General features: G+C 44.0%; 1 protein-coding gene across 1 annotated transcript in view; it reads right to left on the bottom strand.

The window, feature by feature from the left end:
• erbb4b (erb-b2 receptor tyrosine kinase 4b) overlaps positions 1–14,786 on the bottom strand; it is a gene marked incomplete at both ends in the record, with an annotated part of 423,596 nt that overhangs the window by 273,299 nt on the left and 135,511 nt on the right. The window contains one exon of the mRNA XM_080752915.1: positions 12,959–13,090. Within this exon, the coding sequence (XP_080609041.1) occupies positions 12,959–13,090 (132 nt within the window). The remainder of the gene's footprint in view (positions 1–12,958; positions 13,091–14,786) is intronic.

The raw sequence follows: 14,786 nt of genomic DNA, 5'->3' as shown, positions 1-14,786 counted from the left end.
ACAAGAGCTCCGCTCCCATTTGCCTTCCCACGTGACAGATATGGGAACTGTGATTGGTGTATGACCCAGTGGAAGTGACGTCAGGGAAGTAACGTCTTTAGTTTGTTTTGAATTGTCTGTACTGGCGGGCCGCGCTAACGTTCCTCCTTCACACACATACAGAACTAGAAGCATTAAATAATTGTGTGGTAATGGATTAAACCAACCGAAAGAAAACAAAAACGTGTTATTGGACAGTATTTCCTGAATCCCGATCTTTTTCCCGGATTGAACTCTCCGTGGGTCTCCACTCTCCTCTCCTTGGCTTCGATGTAGCAGAGAGCTGAAGTATGTATTTTCTCCCTCCATTATGTAACTGACTAAATATATTTTCCACACCTTTATTCTATCCTGTCTAGATATACATTATAATTATAACTACGGTTGTCTACTAACTCTACACATGCTGGAGACTAGCCGAAACATGACGGTCATGTTTCAGTAAACATGAAGCTAACTAGCTTGAAGCTAGCCTGCTACTATAGCCCTTATTTCTCGGTCCTTACGTAGGTTAAACTCGCCTAAAACACTGCATAATTCAACCACATGAGTGAGTGTTGAACAATGCTATTTGTTGTGTTTGTGTTGAAACGTTTTTGTGCACATGGATGTTATTTAACCATTAGAACTTTGCTAAAGCTAACGTTTGCTATTTTTATCTCAAGATTGTTGAACTGTAGTATTTTGTCAGAACAGACCATTTAGAATAAATCAAATTAAAATAATCAATTTCACACCCTCCCACATATGAATATTTTGAACATAGCAGATCTACAAGCTCCGCTAGTTTGTCCAGAATTTATTGTGTAGTTCAGGGGTCTTCAACGTTTTCAGGCCAAGGACCCCTTAGTTGAGAGAGAGATGAAACAGGGACCCCCACAACCTGTTCATTCCATATAGTTTCATTGTTTTGACAGCACATTGCACAATCATCAGTGTATTTTGGATTCATGTCAATTTGTGTTTTCAGATATTTAACCACTTGAACTGGCAATACTTAATAAACTTGACCTTTCCCTCTGTACTTAGTCTGCTCTTTTTCCCCTCTACACCAAAGCTCTTTGCCAAAAATAGCCGATCTACAGCTCACAATGCCTTGTTGTGAGCTTGTTGTGAGCTGTGGCTAAAGTTCTCAGAATATGGACGATAGGGTTCAAGTGGTTAATATAAAAAGGAGACAAAAAGTTTCTATCATTTGGAGTACCCCAAGTTGTAACTCTGGGACCCAGACCCCCTGTTGAAGACTCCTGGTGTAGTTTGTTGATTACGCCCACCCCAGATTTGGTCATTTCCTTCTGTTACCTCAAATTAAATTGTGTGTGTGTGTGTGTGTGTGTGTGTGTGTGTGTGTGTGTGTGTGTGTGTGTGTGTGTGTGTGTGTGTGTGTGTGTGTGTGTGTGTGTGTGTGTGTGTGTGTGTGTGCGCGTGCGGCCAAATGCATGTCATTTTGGGGGTCCTTGACATGAAAAAGTTTGAATATCACTGATTCAGATGAAGGATTTAGAAGACATCCATAGAATCGGGTCAAAAATATTCAAAGACTTGCACAAATGTGCTCCAAAGTAGATATACAAGGCAAGCTCACAGTGAGCTTGTATATCTGCTATTTTTCAAAAGTATGTTGAAGCAATATACAAATATTCAAAAGATTGATTTTTTTTTTGGATTTTAACACTTTACAGGGGAGGAAAAGTCTGAAGATGTGTGCAATGTATATTCCCTTAACGCATTAAGATCTGGAATTATTTTATACTTTAGCTAGTGAAAATGTGTGCAAATATTTGAATATATATTTTTCAACGCAAACTTTTGTAACTCAAATCTCTGCTTCTGGGAGGTCCCTGGAACCACATATTTTGAGATGGTGGTCTGGCCAAATACCTGTAATTTTGGGGGTCCTTGACATGAAAAAGTTTAAGAACCACTGATTTAGAGGAAGGATTTAGAAGTCTGGTCAAATATATTCAAAGTCTTGCACACATTTTAGCGATTTTTCAAAAATAGCAGATCTACAAGCTTGCAGCGCGCTGTGAGCTTGTAGCACGGCACTCGGTGCCACGCTGTGAGCTTGTAGATCTGCTATTTTTCAAAAGTTAAAGCATACAATAATGGTTAAAGTGGTTTAAATCTAACGCAACACAGACGTGTTCCAGGTATTTTAAATTTGAAAAATTGCTTTAATTTTCCCATCACCTGTTTTTGTGTTTTTTTCTTTTGAAGAGACATTGGCAGAGGCGCAAAAGAAGCGCAAAAAGTCAGAGGCTACATCAGATATCCAGACGGATCCTGAATGTTCCAAAAGGCGAGAGAGGAGGTAATGCTGTAATATCAGTAGTCTGGGATCACTTCACTTTTCGGGCTTCTAACCAGTCTGGAGCGGAAACCACAAAACGTCATGTTGTAGTACTCAAAGGACTACAATTTGGCCGGAACCATCCACCGGAAACAGTTTTAAAATAATTCCCCTGCACTCAAGACATACTTTTAGGGCCTACCTAATAAACTCCTTGATGCAGAGTAGTTTTGCTTTTGAAAAATGTGTCTGGTATATGCATCTTTTTTTAGTCCAACACGTAGCGACTGGAAAGACTACACTAGGCTATTATGGAGCATTTTAAAAGGGATTGGGGAAACAAAACAAACATTTCTTGTTTCTGTAGCTTTGATTTGTTATTCATAATTATATTGTTGCCGTCCGAGAGAAACCTTTAATTGACACAATTCCACTTTGAATGAAAATAGCCAATCTACAAGCCTCCCCAGCTTTGTGAGCATCTAGAGTAGCAATTTTAAAATAGTTGATTTATATGGTTAAACTGATTCTGATATTTAAGCTAAAATGTGTGTTTTAACTGCATGTAGGGCAACGCCAAAACTCATGGAGCTTCAGGGAGCAGCGACTTTCGAGAGTGATGAATCGGATGAGAATGAAGTCCCACCTTCACCTCCCCCTCAACTGCTGGAGAGAGGCTGCCGAAAACACAGAAACTCCACCCCGAATAAGAAACAGAGGAGGAGCAGTGCCGCACCCAGTCTGTCTCCTGAAGATCTATCTATAAGTATGTAAAGTATGGAATTTTAGTGTATTATTTCTTACAAAATTAGGAAAATGTACAGAGAATTTACTTTCTTGAATTGTAAAATTATGTGTAGGAACTCCGAGTCCGAGAAGCACCCCCAGTCCCATACACAAGGACAGACAGAGTTCCAGCCTTCCAAACGAAACCCTGATACACCCGGCCTCTGAAAACGTCAGACCCAGTGGCGTCCCGCATCTGGACAGACAGAGTTCTAGCCGCTCAACTGCAGCCCTAATCAGCCCCATCTCTGAAACCCTGAGTCCACACACCCCGAGTGGAAGTGGGGCACCAAGACAGATGCGCCTCACTGCCCAGATGACTTAAACCCCGAGCCGAGCCACTTCGACCCACTTCAACCCAGAGCAGTGCAGCGCCACAGGGGATAGGCCTAGGACAACACGCACAGTTGTTGAAACTCCTGGATGAGCTCAAAGACACCCAGAGATTCCATACTAGTATGTTGAACCACCTCCTGAAGCAGAAAGACGGTGTGCCTGGCCTGAAGGAGCAGTGTTCCCGCTCAACACAGCTGAAGATGTTGTGTCCATGGAAACCAAGCTGCGCGACTCAAAGTTCAAAGCTGAAGTTGTAAGTTCAAATCCCTTATTCACTTCAAAATGCACTTGAATTTTCAATCTATTATTTTATAATTACATTGGTAGAATGTAAACGATATTGCCCTTTGAGTGCATGAACACTCTCTCTAGGTCGTCCTCAGACGAGCCTTCCATCGTCGCTTCCAGTCATCCCGGTTCTCCATACATCTGGCCAGCTCGTTGGTGCTTTGTGCTCCTACGTCTTTCTTGAGTACATCCACGTATGTTATTGTGGGACGTCCTCGTGACCGGTGCCCATGTGTTGGTTCCCACAGCACCAGTTTGCTGGCAGGAAGCTCCTGATGTATTTGGCAGTGTCCTGCTAGTCTCATTCTTCTGGCAGCAATTTTCTCGCTAACCCTTGGTATTCCCTCATACAGGCTCTTGTTGGTAACATGTGCACTCTTGCTGATGTTAAGTACTGCACGCAACATTCTGGTGTAGCACCCGTATAGAGACATGAACACAATGGCCATCAATATCTAAGCTGTTCACTTAATACAGAATTTCCTTCCTGTGACTTTTGTCATTCTCAGGTTGCCATGGTTGCAGATATTGGCGGCACTTCAGTGGAGGATAGTGTCAGGTGGATGATGGGGTCCATCATTAGCCATACACTGTCTCTCGAGTACAACGTCACTGGACAGAAGAACAAGAAGAGGTTCCTAGGCCTGCAGCTTTTTGATGTTGTATATGGTAAATTTTAGTTTTTGAGCGGTGGTAAACCGCTCCTAAGAGAGGCTGTGCGTGTGTCTATAGCCACTTTTCCTCAGTGTTTTGCTGTAGCAATGTGTTTTCCTCAGTGTTTTGCCATAGCAATATGCGTGTGTGCGTAGCCATATTATATCACATTACATCACCAATTATCTGTAGCCACTTTTCCTCAGCGTTTTGCCATAGCAATGTGTTTTCCTCAGCGTTTTGCCATAGCAATATGTGTGTGTGTGTATCCATAATACCTATATCTATACCTAGACCTATATCCTAGTCTTTTTCCTCAGCGTTTTGCCATAGCAATGTGTTTTGCCATAGCAATGTGCGTGTGTGTAGCCTGTATCACATCACCAATTACCAATTGAAGACGTTATGCAAGCACGACCACCGCTCACTTCACATTGGGTGTGATTTTTAATTGTAATTTTTCCTTTAAATTTCATTTTGTCTTTCTAACTTTAATACAGTTTGGCAAACATAAGTAGAAGCATGCCACCGTATACAGAGATCACAACAATTCTGAGAAATGCACAATTCTCTGTGATATAAAACCTTTGAATGGAAGTTATAGGTCATAGGGTTTCACAATCTAAGAATCAAGCTAGCTTTCCTAAGTTGGCTTCTTGTCATTTGTTTTTAGGGGCACTCAAGATCAACACATCAACAAAGGACATCAACCGCAAGGATGCAGAGAAGGCGCTCGGCAAGTGGTTCACAGGGGCCCGTGATCGTGGTGGGAATAGGGCCACAAGAGGTCACAGATCAAGCGACACCCCTGACAACGAATCTGCAAACACACCTGGTAACTCAGACACAACACTGGACAATGACTCGCAGCCGTAATAGGAAAATGTCAGCCACCCTTGGAATATCACACACACACACACACACACACACACACAGACACAGTTTGAGTTCCGAGTTTTACGTAACCCTGTGCCTGATTGTACATAGCCCTAGTTAAAGCTGAGGGGGGGGGGGGGGGGGGGGGGGGGGTTGGGTTAGGTTATACATCCTCCAGGTCAGCTGTGTGGGATCAATCATTTTTCTGAGGCATGTGGTTAATGTTTGAGTTTGAGTTCCGAGTTTTACGTAACCCTGATTGTACATAGCCCTAGTTAAAGCTGACTTGAAGATGCTTGTTATGTATACTGTTGCCGCTGGCGCCACATAATGTGTTTGTTAAGGACTAATGTTTACATTAAAGGAGCTATAGTCAACTTTTTCTTGAGAAATGGATGCTAAAATAAAGATGTTTAAAAAATATTTTATAAAAAAATTAGCTTTATACATGTGTTTCTATTCAAAGATTATGTAAAATAATGACTAAATAATCATTTTGGCCATTGACGGACCGACACTTTGTTCTGTCACTTTGTTTCTGGTCTTGTTAGACTAGGATGTAAACAAATTGTCATTGAAACACATGTATGAAGCTTATTTTTTTATAAAATATTTTTTGAAACATTTCTATTTTAGCATCCGTTTTTCAAGAAAAAGTTGACTATAGCTCCTTTAACCTATTTAGAACAGTTACACAATATTGTGTATCATTATTTTATGCTATTGAAAAATAGCAGATATACAAGTGCCGCGCTGTGAGCTTCTAGATCTGCTATTTTTTTTAAATCATAAAAAATTGAATTTTGACCCGATTCAATAAGTGTCTTTTGAACCCTAAGATTTTTTGAAAAACATATGTTTCTATGTCAGCAATTTGGCCAGCCATCGTCAAAGAAAAGGTCCTTTTCACAAAGGTCTGTTCTTGAAAAACTACTATGTCAGTGGTTCTCAAACCTTTTCATGTGAAGGACCCTCAAACTGATATTTATTTGGCCACAGACCCCATCTCAAAATATTTAGTTCCATGGACCACCCAGAAGCAAAATTTGAGTTACAAATGTTCGCTTTAAAAATACATATATTCAAAAATTTGCACACATTTTCACGACTTTTTCAAAAATAGCAGATCTACAAGCTCGCAGCGTGGCACTAATAATTCTAGGCCTAAATGGGTTTGAAGTTGGCACTACTGTTTGCACTGTATTTCCAGTTAATATTGCATATATGTGACTGAGGCTGGAGGAAAGGTCCTTATGTCTGCAATAGTGAAGTCCGCCAAATTAACAAAATATGTTTGATTTTGGATTTTTGGTGTTTATCCTTTTTTGCCATGTTATCTAAGAGTGTATGTTTGAGAACCTTCTCATTGCAACATATATCCATTTTGTAATCATTAAATAGCTTAAATTAGTTTGTAAACAGAGCTGTGTTTTTGTGTTTCCTTGCACCCTTCTGGAGGGTGGAGACACACATTAACATGTCAAAGCCAACATTTACATCTGCAGTTTCTGTTGGCTAATGTGTGGTTGTTGTTCTCGGGTTTCAGCTGCAGATCACCACCAATAGGTTAGGGCGGGTGAGGGGTGGAGTTAACATTCCATTGTTCACACCCTTTACCTGACTGCCAGTAGTGTGACAAACTTTGAGAGCCTTAATGGGGCTAAGTGAACATGGGTTAGAACTGGTCTACTATGCCTGGGTCCCTTATGGGTTGTGTGTGGGCTAAGTGGGCATGGTTTAGAACTGGTCAACCATGCCTGGGTTGACCAGGCTAGCCTGGGTCCCTTATGGGTTATGTGTGGGCATGGGTTATAACTGGTCACGCATGTCTGGGTCCTTATGGGCTAAGTGGGCATGGTTTAGAACTGGTCAACTATGCCTGGGTCCTTTATGGGTTATGTGTGGGCTAAGTGGGCATGGTTTAGAACTGGTCAACCATGCCTGGGTCCCTTATGGGTTATGTGTGGGCATGGGTTATAACTGGTCACGCATGTCTGGGTCCTTATGGGCTAAGTGGGCATGGTTTAGAACTGGTCAACTATGCCTGGGTCCCTTATGTGTTATGTGTGGGCTAAGTGGGCATGGTTTAGAACTGGTCAGCTATGCCTGGGTCCCTTATGGGTTATGTGTGGGCTGAGTGGGCATGGGTTATAACTGGTCACGCATGTCTGGGTCCCTTATGGGCTAAGTGGGCATGGTTTAGAACTGGTCAGCTATGCCTGGGTCCCTTATGTGTTATGTGTGGGCTAAGTGGGCATGGTTTAGAACTGGTCAGCTATGCCTGGGTCCCTTATGGGTTATGTGTGGGCTGAGTGGGCATGGGTTATAACTGGTCACGCATGTCTGGGTCCCTTATGGGCTAAGTGGGCATGGTTTAGAACTGGTCAACTATGCCTGGGTCCCTTATGTGTTATGTGTGGTCTAAGTGGGCATGGTTTAGAACTGGTCAGCTATGCCTGGGTCCCTTATGGGTTATGTGTGGGCTGAGTGGGCATGGGTTATAACTGGTCACACATGTCTGGGTCCCTTATGGGCTAAGTGGGCATGGTTTAGAACTGGTCAACTATGCCTGGGTCCCTTATGTGTTATGTGTGGGCTAAGTGGGCATGGTTTAGAACTGGTCAGCTATTCCTGGGTCCCTTATGGGTTATGTGTGGGCTAAGTGGGCATGGGTTAGAACTGGTCAACCATGCCTGGGTCCCTTATGGGTTATGTGTGGGCTAAGTGAGCATGGGTTGGAACTGGTCACGCATGTCTGGGTCCCTTATGGGCTAAGTGGGCATGGTTTAGAACTGGTCAGCTATGCCTGGGTCCCTTATGTGTTATGTGTGGGCTAAGTGGGCATGGTTTAGAACTGGTCAGCTATGCCTGGGTCCCTTATGGGTTATGTGTGGGCTGAGTGGGCATGGGTTATAACTGGTCACGCATGTCTGGGTCCCTTATGGGCTAAGTGGGCATGGTTTAGAACTGGTCAACTATGCCTGGGTCCCTTATGTGTTATGTGTGGTCTAAGTGGGCATGGTTTAGAACTGGTCAGCTATGCCTGGGTCCCTTATGGGTTATGTGTGGGCTGAGTGGGCATGGGTTATAACTGGTCACACATGTCTGGGTCCCTTATGGGCTAAGTGGGCATGGTTTAGAACTGGTCAGCTATGCCTGGGTCCCTTATGGGTTATGTGTGGGCTGAGTGGGCATGGGTTATAACTGGTCACACATGTCTGGGTCCCTTATGGGCTAAGTGGGCATGGTTTAGAACTGGTCAGCTATTCCTGGGTCCCTTATGGGTTATGTGTGGGCTAAGTGGGCATGGGTTAGAACTGGTCAACCATGCCTGGGTCCCTTATGGGTTATGTGTGGGCTAAGTGAGCATGGGTTGGAACTGATCATGCGTGTCTGGGTCCCTTATGGGACAAACTTTGAGAGCCTTTTACTCATTCAAATAAGCATATCTTCTTCAAATATATTCAGATTTCAATGAATGACATGTCATATGAAAGCTTATATTCTGTACTTTCATGATCTGCAAAAAGCTGAAAAAAGACCAATGCAGATATAAGGACCTTTTCTCCAGCATCGGTCACATATATTGTTTTACTTGTTTTATTTTTATTTTTGCACTATACAATATTTTATCAGTTCCAGCAGACTTTTTTTTCTCAAGAGTGACTCCGAGTGCCAAAGTTAATGTTTTGAAGAGTTTGGATCAAATTGTATGGAGTGGGTTATACCCTTTATTTTAATTTATATATTATATATATTTTTTTTTTCTTCTTCTTTTAAACACGTTTTTGTAAACACAATTTGTGTATACGTTCTTTTTAGTTTTAATCAATTTTAAACCATTACAGTACAATAAACTTTATTAATTTTGTTACATTGTCTGAAATTGTTTTTTTCTATCTTTTTCCATAATGGTTAAATTGAAATTTGCTAAAGTTAAGTCACCTTTTGCATCTTAATGGAAGTTATTGTTGTTGTAATTATCTTAACCCATTCAGGCCGGGTACACATTTTAGTGTATGGGAGGGGCTTACAGTACATGTACAGTATGTCTCAACATATTTGTTTTTGTAGGCTAAATTCTGATTTAGGCCTAACTATAGGTTAGGCCAAAATGGGTTAACTAAAGCCTAAAGCAAGTAGCCCCCATTAGCAGCAATGAAGAGAATAACACCGATTTAGAAATAAGAGCCACGGAGGGAATATCCAGTGATTACCGATGCTGCCAGGGGCCCAGGGCTGGAGAGCCAGCCGCACTCTGGCACTCGCCCCTCCTGGAGACTCAGTTCACTGCAACCAGCATGCGTCCATCAAGGAACTTCATCCCTATGGAAGGAATGGGCCTACTGTGAGTAGCAGCTGTCTACACTCATTGGTAAGTGTTGGAATTTAGCTGGCATTTGTTTTCCTGCTGTTTTAATTTGTCATGTCTGAGACAGATGCGTAGGCTATTTTAGGCTATAGGCTTAATTTATTTTTCTATTTGTATCATTGTAGAAGTCAACAGAATGATGGTGAACTTGGTGAAGTGAAAGCTTGAGAGTGAGTGAATGGCAAGAGAGCTGTGTGACCCACCTAGCTGTGACACTAGAGCGCATCTAATTAGTTTTCCCCAGACAGGATTTTTTAATGTTGATTGACTTATGTTGTTTAAACTGCTCTGTTGTAGTCTGGTGGCATTAGTTGGCATTTAAAAGTCAGGGGACGGAACATTGCATTCAGATGACAGTAGCCGCACACTGCTGCCAGTTTTGCCAGGTCTGCTTATAATAAGTGACTTTGGGCTTGTTTTCCTGTAAAGTCACTTGAAAACATGCATAGTTGTGGGTTGCTTTTTAGTTTAAGTTTGTTTCTGAAGTGTACTTGCTTTCAAGATTCTCTTTTTAAAATAGCTGATGTAATAGAGCGGTGGTGAAAATGGATGCTTCTTTTGGGCTTTTTTCATAGACTTGTTTGCTTGTTTTACTCACAGAATATAAATGTAACAACACTCAGTGAGAAAAAAAAACGCATTGCATATTTTGCTTTTTGATTGGTTGGTTGATTTAATTTGTTCAGTTTGCAGATTGTACACGATTGTACACTTTAGTTAAATCTATTTAAACGGCAGTAACGGCAGCTATTGTGTTCAGACAGTTTTGTCTAGTTTATTCAACTGCGGGTACACAGCACAGGAGACGTTCATATGAATGCATGGTGCTGCTGGTAGTGTTCGAGAGCAGTGGTTCTCAACCTGTGGGTCAGGACCCCCAAGGGGGTCCCCAAATTATTTTGCGGGGTCCCCAGATGGTTAACTTAATGTGCAACACTGTTTTATCACTGTTGCTCAACAGTGAAAATGTAAAGACTTTAATACCTTTTTAAATTGTGAAAATAGCAGATCTACATGCTCGCACTGCGAGGCGTTGCATGTGAGCATATAGATCAGCTATTTTCACAATAGAACCGTGTTAAAATATGATTATTTTTGGGGTTGCTACCTGAAAAGTTTGAACCACTGCTCTAGTGTGCATGCTCAAGAACTGTAGCTTCACTACAGGCTGCACACTGCCTTTCTGTTGTCGACCTTTAGCCCATATAGGCTTATTTGGGTTTCTAACTGGGTCTAATGTGGGGTCTACAAAAAAATCTCACGTCGTAACCACGTGTGCCACCTGTGTTTGCATATATGGGCTTGAACTGGGATCTGAATAGGCCTTATGTGGGTTCCAGCTGGGAAACCACTTGGAGCCCTTAATGGGCTATCACAAGTGTGGCCTACATGGGGCACATATATTTTGCCCATCTGGAACCCACTTAAGGCCCACTCAGATCCCAGTTCGGGTCCATATAGGCAAACATAGTTGGTGCCCACATGGTTCCCAGATACAATTTCCCATTTGGAACCCACCTGAGACCCAGTCAAAAACCCAGGTAAGCCCATATGGGCTAACCCAGGTGTGCCCCTCGCAGCAAAACCAGATGGAACCCAAAATGGGCAAACCCAAGTGTGGCCTACATGGGGCACTTATAGTTTGCCCAGCTGGAACCCACTTAAGGCCCACTCAGATCCCAGTTCGGGTCCATATAGGCAAACACAGTTGGTGCCCACATGGTTCCCAGATACAATTTCCCGTTTGGAACCCACCTGAGACCCAGTCAAAAACCCAGGTAAGCCCATATGGGCTAACCCAGGTGTGCCCCTCGCAGCAAAACCAGATGGAACCCAAAATGGGCAAACACAAGTGTGGCCTACATGGGGCACTTATAGTTTGCCCAGCTGGAACCCACTTAAGGCCCACTCAGATCCCAGTTCGGGTCCATATAGGCAAACACATTTGGTGCCCACATGGTTCCCAGATACAATTTCCCGTTTGGAACCCACCTGAGACCCAGTCAAAAACCCAGGTAAGCCCATATGGGATAACCCAGGTGTGCCCCTAGCAGCACCCAGGAGCAAAACCAGATGGAACCCATGCCCACATACCCTTGCAAAAAAACATATGGGTCACCTATAGTTTGCCCAGCTGGAACCCACTTAAGGCCCACTCAGATCCCAGTCCGGGCCCATATAGGCAAACACAGGTGGAGCCCACATGTTTCCCACATAAAATTGCCCATTTGGAACCCACCTGAGACCCAGTCAAAAACCCAGGTAAGCCCATATGGGCTACCCAGGTGTGCCCCTAGCAGCACCCAGGAGCAAAACCAGATGGAACCCAGAACCTGTGAACCCGTGTAAATGGGCGAACCCAAGTGTGGCCCTCATGGGGCACCTATAGTTTGCCCAGCTGGAACCCACTTAAGGCCCACTCAGATCCCAGTTCGGGCCCATATAGGCAACACAGGTGGTGCCCACATGGCTCCCGCATAAAATGGCCCATTTGGAACCCACCTGAGCCCAGTCAAAAACCCAGGTAAGCCCATATGGGCTACCCAGGTGTGCCCCTAGCAGCACCCAGGAGCAAAACCAGATGGAACCCAGAACCCGTGAACCCGTGTAAATGGGCGAACCCAAGTGTGGCCCTCATGAGGCACCTATAGTTTGCCCAGCTGGAACCCACTTAAGGCCCACTCAGATCCCAGTTCGGGCCCATATAGGCAAACACAGGTGGTGCCCACATGGCTCCCGCATAAAATTGTCCATTTGGAACCCACCTGAGCCCAGTCAAAAACCCAGGTAAGCCCATATGGGCTACCCAGGTGTGCCCCTAGCAGCACCCAGGAGCAAAACCAGATGGAACCCAGAACCCGTGAACCCGTGTAAATGGGCGAACCCAAGTGTGGCCCTCATGGGGCACCTATAGTTTGCCCAGCTGGAACCCACTTAAGGCCCACTCAGATCCCAGTTCGGGCCCATATAGGCCAACACAGGTGGTGCCCACATGGCTCCCGCATAAAATTGCCCATTTGGAACCCACCTGAGCCCAGTCAAAAACCCAGGTAAGCCCATATGGGCTACCCAGGTGTGCCCCTAGCAGCACCCAGGAGCAAAACCAGATAGATCCCATGCCCACATGCCATGTAAATAACATATCGGGCCGAGATGGCAATGTTGGCTGGGTGGTGCGAAGAGAGGCTGGACAACGGGCTGGGACTTGACAAAGGGTGAATTCCAGCTCTGTTTGAATTCAATTCCATTCATCATCTCTTCTCACGTTCACCTCACAAAGCCATGTTGCTGTGTTCTCTGCAGGTTAGACTTACATGTGACACTGCTGTTGGTGGGGACCACCAGGGGGTTGTAGCGTGGGCTCTTGACGATGTCCTGCCAGTGGATGGTGTCTGCGTGACACAGGAACTTGTTGCGGTCCACGTACACACCTCCACTCAGGATCTCTGTGTGGGGGGGGGGGGGGGGGGGGGGGGGGGGAGAGAGAGAGAGAGAGAGCAGGGGCGTCAATTGAAGAAAGAGAAGAAGAAAGAATTTACCCACGTCCTCCCACAAGGGAAATTCAGTTTTCAGCTTAACCCAGCTGACCCCCAGTGCTTCGCACAAGGCGCGCAGGGGGAGGGGAGCAGCGATAGCTGGAGCGGGGAATCGTACCTGCGACCTCTGGGGCCTCCGGAGTCCTAGGTGTGGACACTAACCACTCAGCTATCACTGCTAAATTGGGTATGGCAGGGGTATGCAGCTGCCATACCCTGGGTCCAGGGGCGAAAATAAAAGTTACTTTTAAATATAAATACATGAATGAATGTCTCTTTGTCTATCTGTGCTGGTTATTATGTTGTTAAATTACAGTGAAATAACTACAAATGCAACATTTTACAAAATGGTCACTTTAACAAGGTATTATAATTATATTCTCCAAATTTGTATTCATCTTGACAGAATGGTATATTCCCAGGTTCCGCAGGTCAGCTGCACAGCCAAGTTTAGCTGCACTTGAACCACTGTTCCAGGCTGCCATATCCAGCCCAAGAAACCGTAGAAACGGGAGAAAAAAAGAAAATGTACTTCTCAAAATAAATGAATCATGCCTGTTGATAAGGTATGGCAACATGACTGGTGTCTTGAAAAGACACCAGTCATGGCGCGCGTTCAAGACACCAGTCATGTTGCCATACCTTAGCTTTTTCTGAACAGACGCCACTGAGAGAGAGAGAGAGAGAGAGAGAGAGAGAGAGAGAGAGAGAGAGAGATGAGGAGGAGATGAATGCAGAGCTGCTTAAGGCGATCCACAGCCAGGTAAGCAACAGCAAAGAAATGATCCATTATCTCAGAATTGTTTTTGATCCGTTTCTATCGTCTGCCCAAATATTTGAATGACCTCTCTGACTCACTTATGCAAATGCACGACAACACAGCAAAAACAAAGAAATTACATCCACCGACGATACGCACGAAACAGAGACAGATACTCTCTCCCTATCCCTCCCTCTCTCCCTCCCTCCCTCCCTCTCTCTCTCTCTTTCTCAATTCAATTCAATTCAATTCAAAGGAGCTTTTGGCATGAGAAAACATACGTTTATATCGCCAAAGCAAGTGTCAAATTATAATAAAAACAGCAGAAAAGAGGAACATACAGTATACAGTTGGAGGGGGGACAGCATTGTGTATTTTGGAACAAATAGCAGAAATCATTTGCAGCGATCACGCACGCACGCACGCTCACGCACGCACGCACACGCACACACACACACACACACACACACACACACACACACACACACACACACACACACACACCTCGAATATTGTACAAAAATGTACATTCAATTGTAAAAAATATATATTCGAATTGTTTAAAAGAAAATCCTGCCATGCACCGTTGTACTAAGAAATATAACTCTCGGCCACATGTCTTTCTACTCTTCAAGTATAGCTCTCAGCTATACTATAGCTCTTATCCACCCTTGTACTGGAATCATATAACTCTCTCTCACCTTGCTCTCTCATCACACACGCTGTGATTGTAAAGCTGTTAGCATGAGAGTTCCACCCTCTGAGTCTAAATGGTAAATGGTAAATGGTGCATTTATATAGCGCTTTTATCCAAAGCGCTTTACATAGATTATGCATTACATTCAC

Source organism: Nannobrachium achirus (genome assembly GCF_963921795.1).
Source record: "Nannobrachium achirus genome assembly, chromosome: 22".
Classification (NCBI taxonomy): Eukaryota; Metazoa; Chordata; class Actinopteri; order Myctophiformes; family Myctophidae; genus Nannobrachium; species Nannobrachium achirus.
The sequence above is the reverse complement of the archived record's forward strand: the minus strand, read 5'-3'. Positions and strand labels throughout refer to the sequence as shown.